The sequence below is a fragment of the Oncorhynchus gorbuscha genome, linkage group LG08 (genome assembly GCF_021184085.1).
Source record: "Oncorhynchus gorbuscha isolate QuinsamMale2020 ecotype Even-year linkage group LG08, OgorEven_v1.0, whole genome shotgun sequence".
In the NCBI taxonomy this organism is placed as follows: domain Eukaryota; kingdom Metazoa; phylum Chordata; class Actinopteri; order Salmoniformes; family Salmonidae; genus Oncorhynchus; species Oncorhynchus gorbuscha.
Genome location: NC_060180.1, coordinates 62,735,954 through 62,751,060, shown reverse-complemented (window position 1 = coordinate 62,751,060; position 15,107 = coordinate 62,735,954). Strand labels below are relative to the sequence as shown.

Sequence of the window (15,107 nt, the reverse complement as noted above, 5' to 3'; positions counted from 1 at the left end):
AAATTACCTTAACATTTCTATAGGAGAATCTGTAACACCTGCTTCAGCGTTTCAGATTGAATAGAGCCCTCAGAGTTGAAAAGAAACTCAAAATGAGGAAGAATAGACGGGTAATTGGGATTTATGGATTCTACAGTGATTTTGATGTTTTACCTGCAATAGCTGTAGCTTTGCACAATATTTCAATATTGCCCATGTTTTCACACTGTAGAAATAGTTGGTGTAAACGCATTACATGGCACATCAAATGCTGTAAATCACATGGAACTATTCAAATGTATTTTATTTATAAAGGTCACTTCACATTCTCATTGACTAAATTTTACAAAAGAAAATCCCAAATTAAATATACATTAAATATTCATCCCAAAATGTAGAAAAGAGCATGTACATGTAATTGACATTATAAAAACATAGCACATTTTTCATCTGTACTACCACTGAAGTACAAATTCTACCAAAATGACATTGACATCCTTCCATTGCCAGGAGTCTAAAAAGGTGTTTAGCCTAAAGTAAAAGCCTCCATTATCAACCAGCTAGGCACATTAACTACAACCTGCAATTAAGTCGTACATAAAACCTTATGCTCAGCTAAGTAAACAGCATTTATTTTTCAATGGATCTTAAATTGCAGTGACACAGACTTATCTGAATCTCCACAGGATCTGCCTTAGCCTTCTGTTTAATATAGTGGATGCTTTCGACCAGTGTTTGGTACACATTCTCTGTATTTGATAGTCTCCCCAAGTATTTGCCAGAACTGGGGTGGTCATCCAGGTAAAATGAAAAAAAAATCAGCTCTTTAGACAACTGTAATCCACCATACAGCAACCAAAACTAGGCATAGGGATTTTTGTTTGCTTGCAGGTTTTCCTATCACACAACATACAGTATGTCTGGATTATGGAGAGTAGTCCATTGGCCAGGGAGTAACACCATTCAGTTGTAATGAGATCCTATCAGGACCAAGAGATGACATGACTTCAAAATCAAATCCTGATTTGAAAGTGAAACCATCCGGTTTTGACGAAGTTGAAACAATAGGGTTCAATATTCATACAGTAGGACAGGAGCATATCAGATATACAGAAGCCCTTATTCGGAACAGCTAGTCCCTCCAAACATACATCAAAGGAGGTTGGTGGCACCTTAATTGGGGAGAACGGGCTCGTGGTAATGACTGGAGCGGATCAGTGGAATGGTATCAAATACATCAAATACATGGTTTCCATGGTTTCCAGGTGTTTGATGCCATTCCATTTGCTCCGTTCCAGACATTATTAGGAGCCATTCTCCCCTCAGCAGCCTCCACTAACATACATGTACAGTGTAGTATCACACACACACACACACACACACACACACACACACAATCAGGCTACCCGTGCTGTACCTGAGCCTATTTGTGGGTGTAAAGGTGACCACAGTTTCGCGTTTTGACCGCAAACTGCACTGTTGACTGCAGTAGTGTGACAGGGTAAAATTTCTCATGATTGTCCTTGACACTGTTGTTGCTTAGCCTTTAGTGGCTAAGTATTTGGAACTCCATTAGAAATGAATATTGACTTTGAGTAGCATAAATCAACTAGTTTGAGCATTAGCTAAAAGTCAAAGTCCGCAGAACAAGTGTTGGTCAGACTACAATTTAGGGTTCTGTCAGAGTCTGCTGCACTTTTCTTTGCATTAAGGTCCCTTGTTCATGTAAACTACAGTTACAGTACAGCTGCTGCGGATGAATGAAGATGGTAGGGACAATAGTAGTGTCCTGCAGGTTGGATGTGCATAGCCTCTGATGTGTTTGGAGCAAACCAGAAGTCTCTAAATCTCTCTCTCACTGCACCAGAGAGTTACGACTTTGTTGGATTATCTGAACAAGTCACAGTGAAGTCTGACCACCTGACCTTGTTCCAAAAGAGTTGCTGCCTGCAAATTCCTAGTCTTGAGGTAAGGCAGTAGCAAAGTCTTCATGCTTAATAGTCACACTATTAGTCTCATTGTCTGTGTCCTGTACTTCTAATAATTATTTGAATGATCACAAATGTCATAGTCAATGTAAGAGTTCATAAGAGGAGTCTCAGAGTCCCTCAAAATCACAGTCAGTGTTCATTCTGAAGAGTTGAGAAGGTTCTTGAGTTGCAATAGTCACAGCCAGTGGTCTCATCGTCCATTAGAGACTGATATTACTTGCTAGCTGATAGACAGCACAGTGTAGGTAGCTAGTGTTCAGCTCTGTTCCGTTGAGTTTAAAGCATGCTAAATATCTCAGAAGAGTAAAGCTATTAGTTTGTAGGACAGTTTTGTTTTGTGTCCCTCAGTGGTGGTCAGTTTTTCTCAGAATACTGTGAAGCCCAGCGGACATGAGGAAAGGCTTCTCAGAGCTCCCATCATTCCTCTCCAAGTCCTCACCTGGAGGGGTGTATGGGAGGAGTGGAGAAAGGGAGAGGAGAGAGGGGTTAGACGTGCTCAGATCAAATGTGAAGCAAGTGAACAGCCATGGTGGTTTTTACAGTTGTAAAGCAGCCAAAGCATTGATATTGGGATCGACTAAATAGCCAATCAAAGATGCCAGAGGTCAGGATGAGAGCAGGCGTATTCTTTCAGATGTGATTTTTTTGCATTCAACCGTAATGAATCATCAACCAATACCACCGTGTTTTGGAAGCATATCTATGAAGAGGAATACGTAGGTTTACTTACAGAAACACAGAAACAGTGTGTCTACACACATTGCATAGACGCTGAAGAATCCGTGAGCGATCAAATAGGACCCGAATATCACCGTCTGCCAATGAGAAGACACGATAATACACCATCAATACCCAGCTGAATGTAGGATATACCCACTGCTATACCCTTTCTATTTGGGCCTCTTACCAGTAACGGTACCCAGTAGTAATGCAAGGTCGGCACTTCTTCCTGAAAGATGGGCATTTTGTGTGTGAAGAAAAAGAAGGCTATGACGCCTGCAACACACAAACAACATTGTAAATACCCACAGATACGCTTCATCAAATATTTGTACCTTTGACTGATTTCAGTCAAAGAAAATATAAATTATCTTAATAACCTTAGACTAAAACGGTTAGAAGTCACAAGAACAAAAATATGTTTTTTTGCAATGACTCACCTACACTCCCTGCTATTAGCACTTTACCCAGGAACAGTAGGAAGTCAGTCACTCTGTCCAGCACTGCCACCCTGCAGTAGAGAGGGGGGAACCCGGTGAGGTTAGCTCAGTAAGGTGCCACCAACTGGGTAGCCTATCAATCCAGCCCCTGGCTTCAGAGGGCCTTACCTGACTACGTTTCTCATCAGTAGGCAGAAGGCATCTCGAGCTGACATGCAGAAGCCCTTCCCATATATCGCAATCTAGAGTGAACACACAGACCATGGTACCATATTGAGTTACACTATAGCCTACAATTGAGTTGTGCGGTCATATTCAGCTACCCCTGACTCTGTCGCTAAATTAGCACCACTTCACACCGAGGAACAACTATGTAAGTGTCCGTGCATATGGACGCCCACAAACCACCATACTCACCATAATGTAAGCATTTCTGTTCATGAATTTGACGAAGCGCTCGAGACACCAGAAACAGCATTTGAGGCAGCAGAGCACGAAGCGTGCTGCCACGTTATTGGCACCTGAACACAGACCATTAGTGACGAGTTACTCCAGAGTCACATTCAGGACTAGATGATGTAATACTGTACTATACTGTCCTAAAGCCAAACTCACCTTTGAGTTTAGAATCTAGATACTCCAGGATAATTCGGGCCATCTGAACCACGGCCAGAATTAGAGCACCAAACGCAAGTGAGCCTGTGTGATACCTGTAACCCAGATGATCACACACGCACATCTGCTTTAGTCAGTCTATCATTAATAAAAATCATCAACTCCCAAACCCTCTAAACACATGGTTCAAACAACTCCTGAGCCCTAATGAAAGTAACTTTTCCAGTAATCCTGCTAATCAACTGTATTTCTAGTCTGGTATGGAAGGCTCCTTACCGTATGGCCCTGCTAAATGAAGAGAACAGGGGACAGGTGGGGATGTCCTGGGGCTTCCTCCGGGCCCAGTAGTAGGAAGCGAAGGCCCCAGCCAGGGTACACTGTCCCAGGGCGATGGTGAAGTTGACCAGCCACAGGAAGATGAGCAGGTTGGACAGCTGGAGGATGAAGAGGTAGCGGTGGTAGGGCGTCTCCCCGCCGTAGAACGCAAATGTACACTGGGCTCCCGGACATGCCTTAGACACGTTGGTCTTGTTGAACATCTGAGATGGAAATGAAGTGAAGTGAAAATAACGGATTTACCATCCATGCAAATCTGGGGTACTCAACCCGAGTTTCTGTGTGTGTCTGCAGGATACTTAGATTGAGTGGAGAAAAAGGGGACTTACCTCAGGATTACATGTCTTGTTTGCGTACATGCAGTTGGGCTCAGCAGCCATTACTTTATAGATGGCATCTCCAGAGGAGGCCAGGAATCTGGGTGTAATGCTGATTAAGGTAAAAAAAATTGCTCTTGTACAACAATACACAATAGAACACCACTTCTTCAATTAATTCTGTGTCTCTGTACTCCATAAGGCATTCAATGCAACAACTGTATAGCATCTGGGAGTTGATGGTTATCATGAACGGCATGCTAAACAAAGAAATGCAAAAACAGCGCCCTCGAGTGGAGAAATACCACACCAGTAAGAGTAAGATACACAGAGGTGACAGCAAAATAGGAGCTGCAGACGGCCAGCAGCAGGAAAGTGATGATTGGGTAGAAGAGTGTTGACATTATGTAGCTGACGGCCCTAGAGACCAGAGGCACAAGAAGAACAGTCATTGAAAATATACTCTTGAACTAAATGAAGAAATAAAGTGAGAGAACACAGAAACTGTTACTATTAGTTGACTTACTTGCTTCCCTCTCTCAGTAGAGCGATAGCCACCCGTACTCTCCTCCTCAGGAAGATAAGAATGATCAGGATAGAGACTTCTATGGTACCCAGAGCTATCACTAACAGAGAGAGTGGGGAGGAGACAGCAGAAAGTTAGAAAGTCTGAGCCAAACCATAGTATCAGTCCTAACCAAACATTTTCTCAATTTGTAATGTGTAAAGTAAATGAAAGAATGTATTACAGAACAACCATATACTTTGAGAAATGTTTTACTGAAACTGAAAATCAGCCTAAATGCTTTGAAAGAGACTCAGCCCTGAGATGAAGCTGAGAGAGAGATCGTCATGAGAGAGGTCATGACTCACAGAAGATGAGCCATGTCTGGCTGAGCTGCAGGTAAACCATGACATCTGTCTGGAAGCCGATGTCTACGATGGTCACATCTGCCCCGGGCTGCTGCCTCAGCAGGGAGAACTCCAGGTAACAGTGCCATATTCCTACAGAGTCACAGAAAGCAGAGGTTAAAGAGGTGAGAAGACACTGGTAACACACACGGCTACGCACATACATATGTACAATTGCACACATTCACACACCCGCTTAAACACACACGCAAACAAACAGGCACACACACATACTGACCGTATGCAATGACCAGTATAACTGCAATGATGGTGAACCAGAGGAGGAGTCCGGCAGTGAAACGTAGCAGCAGGATAAAGATCAGACTGACCACCAGAGCCATCACCAGACCTCTGGAAGTATAATACACAGTACACTCTCTAAATATAGCATTTTACAGTACCGTAAAAGTACCATACAAGTACAATTCATTGTCCCTTATAATAACTCAAACCAGTGTATCTCTGCCAGTAAGAGTTCACACATGAAAAAGTACTATAAATACTATAGTATTACCCATTAGTGTTTTTGTAGACTTTACTGTAGTATTTACAGTTAACTCTAGTATAAATTCTGTAATAAAATAAAAGTGTAGTATATACTATAGTAATTAATGTAGTGTTTTTGTAGACTTTACTGTTGTATTTACTATCATGTTTAAAAAAAATATTTGATGAAGAAGTGCAGGCTACTACTGGAGAAATACTAAAAGAGCACATTTTCCATAACTTGTGGTAGGTAGGTAGGTAGGTAGGTAGGTAGGTAGGTAGGTAGGTAGGTATGTAGGTATGTAGGTAGGAGTAGCTACTATTATTTTCTATAACCTGTAGGGTACACAATATATGGGCTATACTTGGCATTTAGGTTTCTCACTTATGGGTGGCACAAATTGGGAAATGGGGGAGGGGAATGTACTGGGTATATGCAAATTCAATACTGAAGTATTTATTTTTGGGTTTATGCGGACATTACTGTAGTATTTTTGTAGATAATACTGTAGTGTGTAGTAGATTATATACTAAGTATTACACATGATAGAGGGATACTACAGCATGTAGTAAAGTATTCTACAGTTTACTACAGAATCCTATAGTAAGTACTGAAGTATTCTAGTTTTCATGTAGGTTCTTACATTAAGATCCAGTTCCATGAGGCGGCGTAGTCCTCCACAATCTTCATCCCAACCTCCTTAGCATCCACCAGACCTGTGATGCCACTTTAGGAGACAATACTATTCTAAAATTGCAGTTCTTACAGAAATGTCTCTGTGTGTTTGTGTGTGTATGCATGAACACACACCTCAACGTGTGTGTGTCGGTCTTTGTAACTCACTTGGCAGCGTCTCTTAGTTCCGTCACACTGCGGGCTGTGTCCAGGGCGTCTTTGAAGTGGGTTCTTTTGGCCACCGTCAGGGTTCCATTCAGAGTGATGAAGTCAGGAAAACAACGCTGCAGGACTAGTAGACAAGACAATTCAGTACCGTCACTTCACAATAGCCTGCCAGTTGCCGTCTCCCCCCCTGTACTTACATGGTCTGCTAGGCACAATCATCGATGGACAGTCCTCGTCTCGTAACACTTGTGCAATGGGCTGAAAATAAAAAGCAAAGATCAAGATACTGCATTCAATGGAAAGTTCACATCCTAACAGTATCCTGCCTACACACTGCCTTTGAGAACCAGTATACTCACACATGCAAACAGCTTACATACATGGTACATGCCTTTGTTGGGTTGTTGAATCCTGGTTTGCAGAACTGCCTGTAGTAGTCCCAGGGCGCGGCAGTGATTTGGTATTGCAACTGCACATCTGTATAGGTGGAAAATTTGTCCGGGCACTTGGAAACACACATCTGTTAGGAAACACACACATTTTTATTAAAATGTCAGTAAGGTGATATCACAGGAGGCTGGTGAGTGGAGGGCGGCTCATAATAATGGCTGGGATGGAGTAAATGGAATGTTATCAACTCCTGAAGAAGGCAGAGTGATGCCAAAACGTTGGTGATTTACCCAATAAATTACTGGGAGTGCGACTATATTTATTTTGAATATCAAACTCATGGAAACCACGTGTTTGATAGCATTCCATTAATTCCGTTCCAGCCATTACTATGAGCCCCAGGGTGAACTCATTCCGTGGCTGATATAACCCTCCATGTCTGAACAGCCACTACACTTAAATACTCCATTACTCTGTTATTTTCTCTGATATCACTTGACCAATATGTTATGAATACCTGAGTGGTCGGGCACTGTAAGTTGATGAGGACAGCAGGGTTGGCACATTTCAGGATGTTGAAGTAGAACAGTGTGGATTTTTTTCTATAGAAAGAACAAACATTGACACGGTTTAGAAGTGATACAGTTATACCACTAGGTGGCTGTGGAGCACAGAGGACAGATTCAGAGAAAAGCCCTCATATAGTCGGACATACAATGTTTAAAAAAAATACTAATATCTTAATATCCCTCTTCATTTTTGTAAATTGTAGCCTGTATGTTCTAGTGTTTCAGTATAACGGGTGAGAGAGTGGTGTAGTCTCTTCTCTACACGTATTCCAGGCTAAACTCCATCACAATCCCATAATCCTGGGAGAAAAACACAGTGCTAATTATGAGCTGCTGAGATCTGAGGGCCCTGGCTAGCTGGAAGTAAACACACTACTCTCTATCTCATAGCCCGGTCCCACAAACTGCCTTATCATAGCTTTACAGCCGTCGATAAAGAACTAATCCTCGCCATGGTTACAGCCTGTCAATCACGCTTGAGTTCTATGAGGGGAATTCAACACCGAGCAGTTTAGTGTGGGGATGCAGTATTAGACTTAGGATTCATTGGGTTGGATTTCACTGACAATGGGAACTGTGTGTGGGGGTGAGGTGCATTTTAATTGTAATGGGCAAATGGTCAATTGAATAGCATTGGAGTGCTTAGATAAAGAACCAGCCAATGGTTCAGAGGGCCACACTAGGGCTAGATGGAAGTTTAAAGTTAACAGATCTAGGATTAGATGATCCTTAACTGAATTCAGGGGGATGAAAAAGTATCTGACGCTGTTATCAGTGCCAGGGGAAACCTCTGACAGGTGTGTTAATTGGCAGGTAAGCACCAATTAATAGCAGCAAATAAGGCACAGGGGAATTATCATGACCTCAAAAGGATCTAAGGCCTATTTAGTACTAATGGTATGCTAATCACTCACTAGAGTAATTACTCACGCGTTTGGAGTGCCCTTCTGCCCACAGAATTGTCCGTAGCTGTCTGTAGGGTAAATCACCTTCCTGGGGTCACCTTGTAGCCACGCTGGAGAAAAAAAAGAATGAGTGAGAGAGAGAGAGACACAGAGAGACAGAATGAGAGAGAAAGAAGCAAACAGATCGAGAGAGAAATGGAGAGAGCGCGAGACACAAAGAGTGAGAAATAAGGAGATGGAGAGAGGAAGCGAGAATAAATCATCCTCTTTTATCTCTGTTTTCTAATACCGAAATAAAATAAATATAGATGAAAAGTCTGGATAGACTGAAGTCTTATTCACACTCCCTGAATCAAAAGGTTCAGAATCTTTTGTATCGGAGAATCTCAACGTGTTCTTCAGCTCCTCTGGCAGGGTTTTAAAGACGAGGTCATTGTGTGTCTAACCGCTGCTCTGCTGTAAAAAACGCAATCACACTTCTCATTCCAGTGGCTACTGCTCTTCTAAGGCTTACTTTCTGCATCGTTTACAGCATTGTTCAGAAAGCATACAGGAAAGGAGATTTCGCTTTCTTAGACACCACGTGTGTGTGTGTATGTGTGTGTATACGTGCATGTTTGTCTGTGTGTGTCGATTCGTTTTGATCAATAGTAGTACCTTTTCTCTATGAATGAGAGGCTGTCAGTGACTACCTCAGTCGAACAGTCTGACTGACTAACGGAATCATTATGGTAGTATTCCAGAACCATCAGATTCTAAATAGAATGCTTCTGTACAGTATCTGAAACACATAGTGAATGCTAACGAATAAGAAGATGTAGCCATGGATGGGCATGTGCCGACCTAGCCCTGTTGATGTATGGTATGGCTGCAGCTGCTCTACAAATCAAAGCGAATCAGTAATTATGCTGAATAAATCATACACTGAATGATGTCAGAATGAATCTTCCTAGTATGGTCAACGCTGACTGTAAATCAGTACAGCCAGAGGATTTCCCCCAAACCACACAAGATGCCTCAGGGATGAGAGATAAATGGTGTGTGTTATTGATGCCAGCTGTTTGTTCATCTGCATCTGCCGCAATTCCTAATAACCCATCCGCAACCTCTTGACTATATGTGATAAAGTTCAGATCTGAGGCCCGCACCTGACCCTAACCCGCTAATAGGGCGATAGAAAATGCACTGTTCAGTCAGAGACGGCAGAATCATTTGACAGGGGGTGCAGTATTTTGTTTTGTTGTTGCCGGTTTTAAGGAAATTAAAATCAGTGAAAACGACCCAACATGTTTCTGATAAGATTTCAGTTTCGGCTTGGATGCATATTTAATGTGGTAGATATACTATCAGCTTTTATGATGCTGATAAGATAGCACCTTTACAGACGGTCCCTAACTTCACGTTCTGAAATAAATCAATAATATTTCTCCACTCCTGTTCCTGTGTCAATTTACATATGATGTATACATTTTACTGCAAGAAATACATAATTCAGCAGGAGTTAATATTAAGACAATGTGAGAGGTTATATACCTCCAGTCAGTGTCCAGATGTAAGTTTCCATTTAACCCATCAGAACAGTAGGTTGAAGTCCCCATCTTGTGACTGTCTAATATGTATAGCGCCTCACAATCATCACACATAACATAGTCTGCTATCATCCGCTTTTACCACTTCACCTCATCTTTCCCAAACATTATTTTTCTGGACCCTCATTCTCTTTCTTTTCAACTCTCAATTTCGTAGCTTTTCACTTATTGAATTCAACTCTGACATTGTCATTTTTGCCTCAGTGGATCGACGTTAAGATTCTGCCCAAGTTCCCAAAAGCATTTGGCGATTGGCGTGTATTTGGCACACGTACAGTAAGGCAATAAAGCTTATGCTTACGCACTTATAGCAGATCAAAAATTATGAGAAACCCCTCCCCCAATGTAGCCTATAATATGAATTGCACAAGAATGATACATTTATGGACTTTTAATACATTGTTGTTTTCTCTTTATTCAATCAGCTTGCTACCCAGCCGCACTTCATCCATACAATATTTTATGACCCTAAGGGTTTGGCAGGGAGCCCAGCCAACAGGGATATGTCAACTCTGCGGATGGCCAGGTGATGGCGAGATCATGGAGCGGGCAGTCCTTCCCGAAGTTCATTCAACGAGGTGGTGATCATCCACACTGATATGCCGACCTGGTCATCAGAAGGTTAATTGTGTGTCGTCTATAGCAATGGATGAGAGCAGAGCCAAGTGACTTGGTGTATAGCGAGAATAGGAGAGGGCCTAGAACAGAGCCCTACCCGCCCGCGGATATAACCACAGGGACTGCAGGTTATGAGTCAACCCGAAAATCGTGTGTATGTGTGTGTGTGTGTGTGTGTGTGTATGTGTGTGTGTGTGTGTGTGTGTGTGTGTGTGTGTGTGTGTGTGTGTGTGTGTGTGTGTGTGTGTGTGTGTGTGCATGCATGCGTGTGCGTGCGAGAGAGAAAGGCTAAGGCAAAGAAAAAGAAAGAAGATTGAAGTGAGTAAGTGTTCCTTAGAGGATGAAGTCATTATGGATGTTTGTGTGGTGTAGATGGGCATGGAGTGGAGTAGATTGTAGTAAGGTGTGTGTGTGTGTGTGATTTTGCACGTGCGTGTATTTTGTGTGGGTTTATGCATATGAAGGAGGGGAAGGGGGGCTCTCCTCTCCTGATGGCATGAGGTCATTGGAAGTTGGCAGGCGGTATGAAGAGTTAAGAGTGACTTCATCATCACTCCAACATCAAGCTCTCTAAACGCTCTATTGGTTTTGACTGCCAGCATCCCTGCTGCTCTTTAAAGAATGAGATCACACTAAAATATGAGACCAGAGCTCCACACGCCTTTACCGAGGTGAACTCATACTAAAATATGAGGTGGAATGGCCGTGGCATATTGAAAAATAATGAACTCATACAAAAATATATGAGTCTATAGCGCTGGGTTGCAGCAAAAGGGGGCAACTTATATTATAACGGGTCTGTATGACAAGGTTAAATAATGACATTGGAAGGAATAAGGCCAGATCAGCAATTAAAGGTCATGGGTAGCTGATGGCCAGTAAGTTGCTTCTATGACCTTGAATCAGCTGCATCAAAGAAGGGTTAGGATTGGGATGCTCCTCATCTCAAAGTTTCAGAAGCTGAATATATCAACAACAAAAAACGACTGATGCCTGCATTCACTTATTCTGAAAATAGTAGGGATTTATTTGTGTGCTGACTTGCCAAGGCCATTCTCTGGTTGAATTTGGCTACAGGACTAAATGTATGTTTTTATAGTGTGCAACTGAGGGCTGCAAGTTAGGTTTTGATTGAATGAAGCTCTACGTTCTCAAAGGCAATGTCACAGTAGAAAACGTTCCCTTTTTCAACAGAGACCCCATGTTGCGACTGTCAAAAGGCCTGAACCAAAAGGATTTTTGAACAATGGCTTCTATCTTCTCTCTCCCTGCCTGTTCTTTTCTGAATATCACTTTATTCAACACTGACCAGATATCAGTCATAACCCAACTCTACTACAAGAATCAATACACAGGATTGCTGTATTTTCCCTTTCTGCGTTTTATCCTTCTCTCTTTTCTCAACGATACATCTTCCTTTTATTGAGCTACATTTGGGCATAGGGAGTAGGGCTGCCTATAACGTCTAGTGGGGATGGTAATATAATGGGAACAATTGATTGCATTAACGAGTAAGTATTCACAAGGGGTGGGGGGGGGCGCTAACAGGAGACATTTTAGAGTACAGCATGCATAGTAAATAGCTGCTTTTATTAAATTTTGAAGCAACTTTATCTTCAGTGCAGTCACTCCTAAACCTACACTTTTAATTCTTTAGTTGCTTACCATTTCTGAGATCATTACTATGAGAAAACGTACACAACCAATCATTGAGCGATGGATTGATCTTTAGCAGAAGAGGGGAGAGCAAAATAATAAAGAGATAAGAGAGGGAAGCCCAGAAGCGCTTCATAGAGCTGTGGGAGGGACATGAAAACAGTCATTTCTACCATCTTTCAGAGGTGATGTGAACCCAACGTCTTCAAACTGTCTCTGAATAGAGCAGATGCAACACACCTCTCGCTCTCTCTTTGTATCTCTCTCCAGCACAATGTATGATCTGTAGCTATGTTCACCATTTCTCTCTCACACTTGCTACTTTCTTTCTATGCCTCTATTTTCTTCTCTCGATCTCTTGTTTCTCTGACACAAACACACCCTTTCTTGTGTTTATCTTACTACTCCGCCATCTAACTAAGTAGTTAGAACCGATTGCTATTCGGTTTTATCTTTCTCTAACACTGTGGTAAGTATTGATGGTGGGATTTCAGAGCCCTCTGATCTACGGTTCATCTACTGACTCCCACTCATGGGGACAGTGTGTTTGGGTTTGGGCCACTGTGGCATTATCATTGCTTACAATAAAAATGTCTAAACACAACTCATGTAGCATCTCCTTTTCATTGCTTGTTTACACTGTTTTGAACGTAACAGAACTTTGACTCAACAAGGGTGATGAAATAAAAGATAATGCTTGTCTCACATTGGCATAATTCCTAGACATTTGGGAATGCAAGACAGCTGGACATCGAGTTTTGTCCAATGCATGTAGAGCTATACGTCATGAAGAGTTGTGAGTTTCCATGTATAGGCATCCTTACACTGTCCTGGTAATATAGTGGTTATGGTCCACTCACCCACAGTCCCTAGTGCTATGTATCCAAGGATGACGATGACGAAGATCACACAGCAAAACAAGTCTGTGCAGCTTCTGTAGAGAGGGAAAAACACAAAGGGAAAAAGAGGTAGATACAGAGAATCTCAATTGCACACTACTTCTCAAAACCCATTGGATGAGAAAGCAAGAGGTCCCTCCCTCTGACCTTCTTCTCCAATGGGTTTTGAGAAGGAGGCAAGGGGAGAGGATGCGAAGAGTATGCAATTAAGATTCTCCTATTGAGATAGGGAGAGAGAAAGAAGAAGAAAAGGTCAATATCCTTGAGGCTTTCAACACCCTGAGAGAGAGAAACGAGAGGCGAGCGAGATGAGAGAGGGTGTAAAGAGAGAGAGAAACGAGAGGACAGAGAGATAAATACACACCAAGGCCATGCTCATTATTCTGGTAAAGATCAAACAGCTGCAGAAGGGACCATGGTGATGATGAGATGCTTTCACAACGGAAATTAAATATTAACCTCAACAATCTGCTGCTATGACTCTCTCTAGACGCATCACATTCCCACACTCTCTTTCCCAGGGTTTGGCAATCAGAATGGCTCTTGCAGTGTGTATACCTGTGTGTGCCAAGTGCTTACATCTTTCTATCCAACCGGGGATGGGAAAGTGTCACATATCCACAAACAATAGTGCGTGTGTACACGTGCTGAGGAAAATCAGCAACCTACAGTACCAGTCAAAAGATGACTGGTACTAAATAAAGAAAAACCCTTGAATGAGTAGGTGTGTCCCAACTTTTGACTGGTACTGTAGGTCGCTGATTTTCCTCAGCACATAGTGAAGACATGAAAACTATGAAATAACACACATGGAATCATGTAGTAACCCAGAAAGTGTGAAACAAATCAAATTATATTTTATATTTGAGAGTCTTCAAAGTAACCACCCTTTTGCCTTAATGACAGCTTTGCACACTCTTGGCATTCTCTCAACCAGCATCATGAGGTAGTCACCTGGAATGAATTTCAATAATCAGGTGTGCCATGTTAAAAGTTAATTTGTGGAATGTCTTTCCTTCTTAATGCATTTGAGCCAATCAGTTGTGTTGTGACAAGATAGGGGTGGTATACAGAAGATAACCATATTTGGTAAAAGACCAAGTCCATATTACAGCAAGAACATCTCAAATAAGCAAAGAGAAATGACAGTCCATTATTACTTTATTATTTTATTTCACCTTTATTTAAACAGGTAGGCAAGTTGAGAACAAGTTCTCATTTCCAACTGCGACCTGGCCAAGATAAAGCAAAGCAGTACGACACAAACAACAACAGAGTTACACATGGAATAAACAAGATTACAGTCAATAACACAATAGAAAAGAGAGAAAGTCTATATACAGTGTGTGCAAATGGCGTGAGGAGGTAGGCAATAAATAGGCCATAGTAGCAAAGTAATTATAATTTAGCAGATTAACACTGGAGGGATAAATGAGCAGATGATGATGTGCAAGTAGAGATACTGGTGTGCAAAAGAGCAGAAAAGTAAATAAAAAACAATATGGGGATGAGGTAGGTAGATTGGGTGATAAACTATGTACAGCTGCAGCGATCGGTCAGCTGCTCAGATAGCTGATGTTTAAAGTTAGTGAGGGAAATATAAGTCTTCAGCTTCAGCGATTTTTGCAATTTGTTCCAGTCACTGGCAGCAGAGAACTGGAAGGAAAGGCGTCCAAAGGACGTGTTGGCTTTGGGGACGACCAGTGAGATATACCTGCTGGAGCGCGTGCTAAGGGTGGGTGTTGTTATCGTGACCAGTGAGCTGAGATAAGGTAGAGCTTTACCTAGCATAGACTTATAGATGACCTGGAACCAGTGGGTTTGGCAACGAAAATGTAGCG

General features: G+C 42.0%; 1 protein-coding gene across 4 annotated transcripts in view; it reads right to left on the bottom strand.

Moving 5' to 3' along the window:
* Nucleotides 1–265: 265 nt before the first annotated feature.
* The window catches only part of LOC124041952 (choline transporter-like protein 5-A), a 54,280-nt gene continuing 39,438 nt past the window's right edge, over nt 266–15,107 (bottom strand). Inside the window, exons 3-22 of one of the 4 annotated variants that reach the window (XM_046360156.1) lie at nt 13,228–13,301; nt 8,530–8,614; nt 7,548–7,632; nt 7,021–7,160; nt 6,838–6,898; nt 6,641–6,764; nt 6,441–6,524; nt 5,549–5,661; nt 5,272–5,403; nt 4,925–5,024; nt 4,726–4,818; nt 4,411–4,498; nt 4,022–4,284; nt 3,746–3,840; nt 3,548–3,651; nt 3,299–3,372; nt 3,131–3,201; nt 2,878–2,966; nt 2,701–2,785; nt 266–2,409 (exon numbers count right to left, since the gene is read on the bottom strand). In XM_046360156.1, the coding sequence (XP_046216112.1) occupies nt 2,315–2,409; nt 2,701–2,785; nt 2,878–2,966; nt 3,131–3,201; nt 3,299–3,372; nt 3,548–3,651; nt 3,746–3,840; nt 4,022–4,284; nt 4,411–4,498; nt 4,726–4,818; nt 4,925–5,024; nt 5,272–5,403; nt 5,549–5,661; nt 6,441–6,524; nt 6,641–6,764; nt 6,838–6,898; nt 7,021–7,160; nt 7,548–7,596 (1,860 nt within the window). In that variant the 5' untranslated portion in view covers nt 7,597–7,632; nt 8,530–8,614; nt 13,228–13,301 and the 3' untranslated portion in view covers nt 266–2,314. Of the gene's footprint in view, nt 2,410–2,700; nt 2,786–2,877; nt 2,967–3,130; nt 3,202–3,298; nt 3,373–3,547; nt 3,652–3,745; nt 3,841–4,021; nt 4,285–4,410; nt 4,511–4,725; nt 4,819–4,924; nt 5,025–5,271; nt 5,404–5,548; nt 5,662–6,440; nt 6,525–6,640; nt 6,765–6,837; nt 6,899–7,020; nt 7,161–7,547; nt 7,633–8,529; nt 8,615–13,227; nt 13,302–15,107 lie in introns of all 4 variants that reach the window. The other 3 variants (XM_046360154.1, XM_046360155.1, XM_046360158.1) reach the window with 3 other exon arrangements.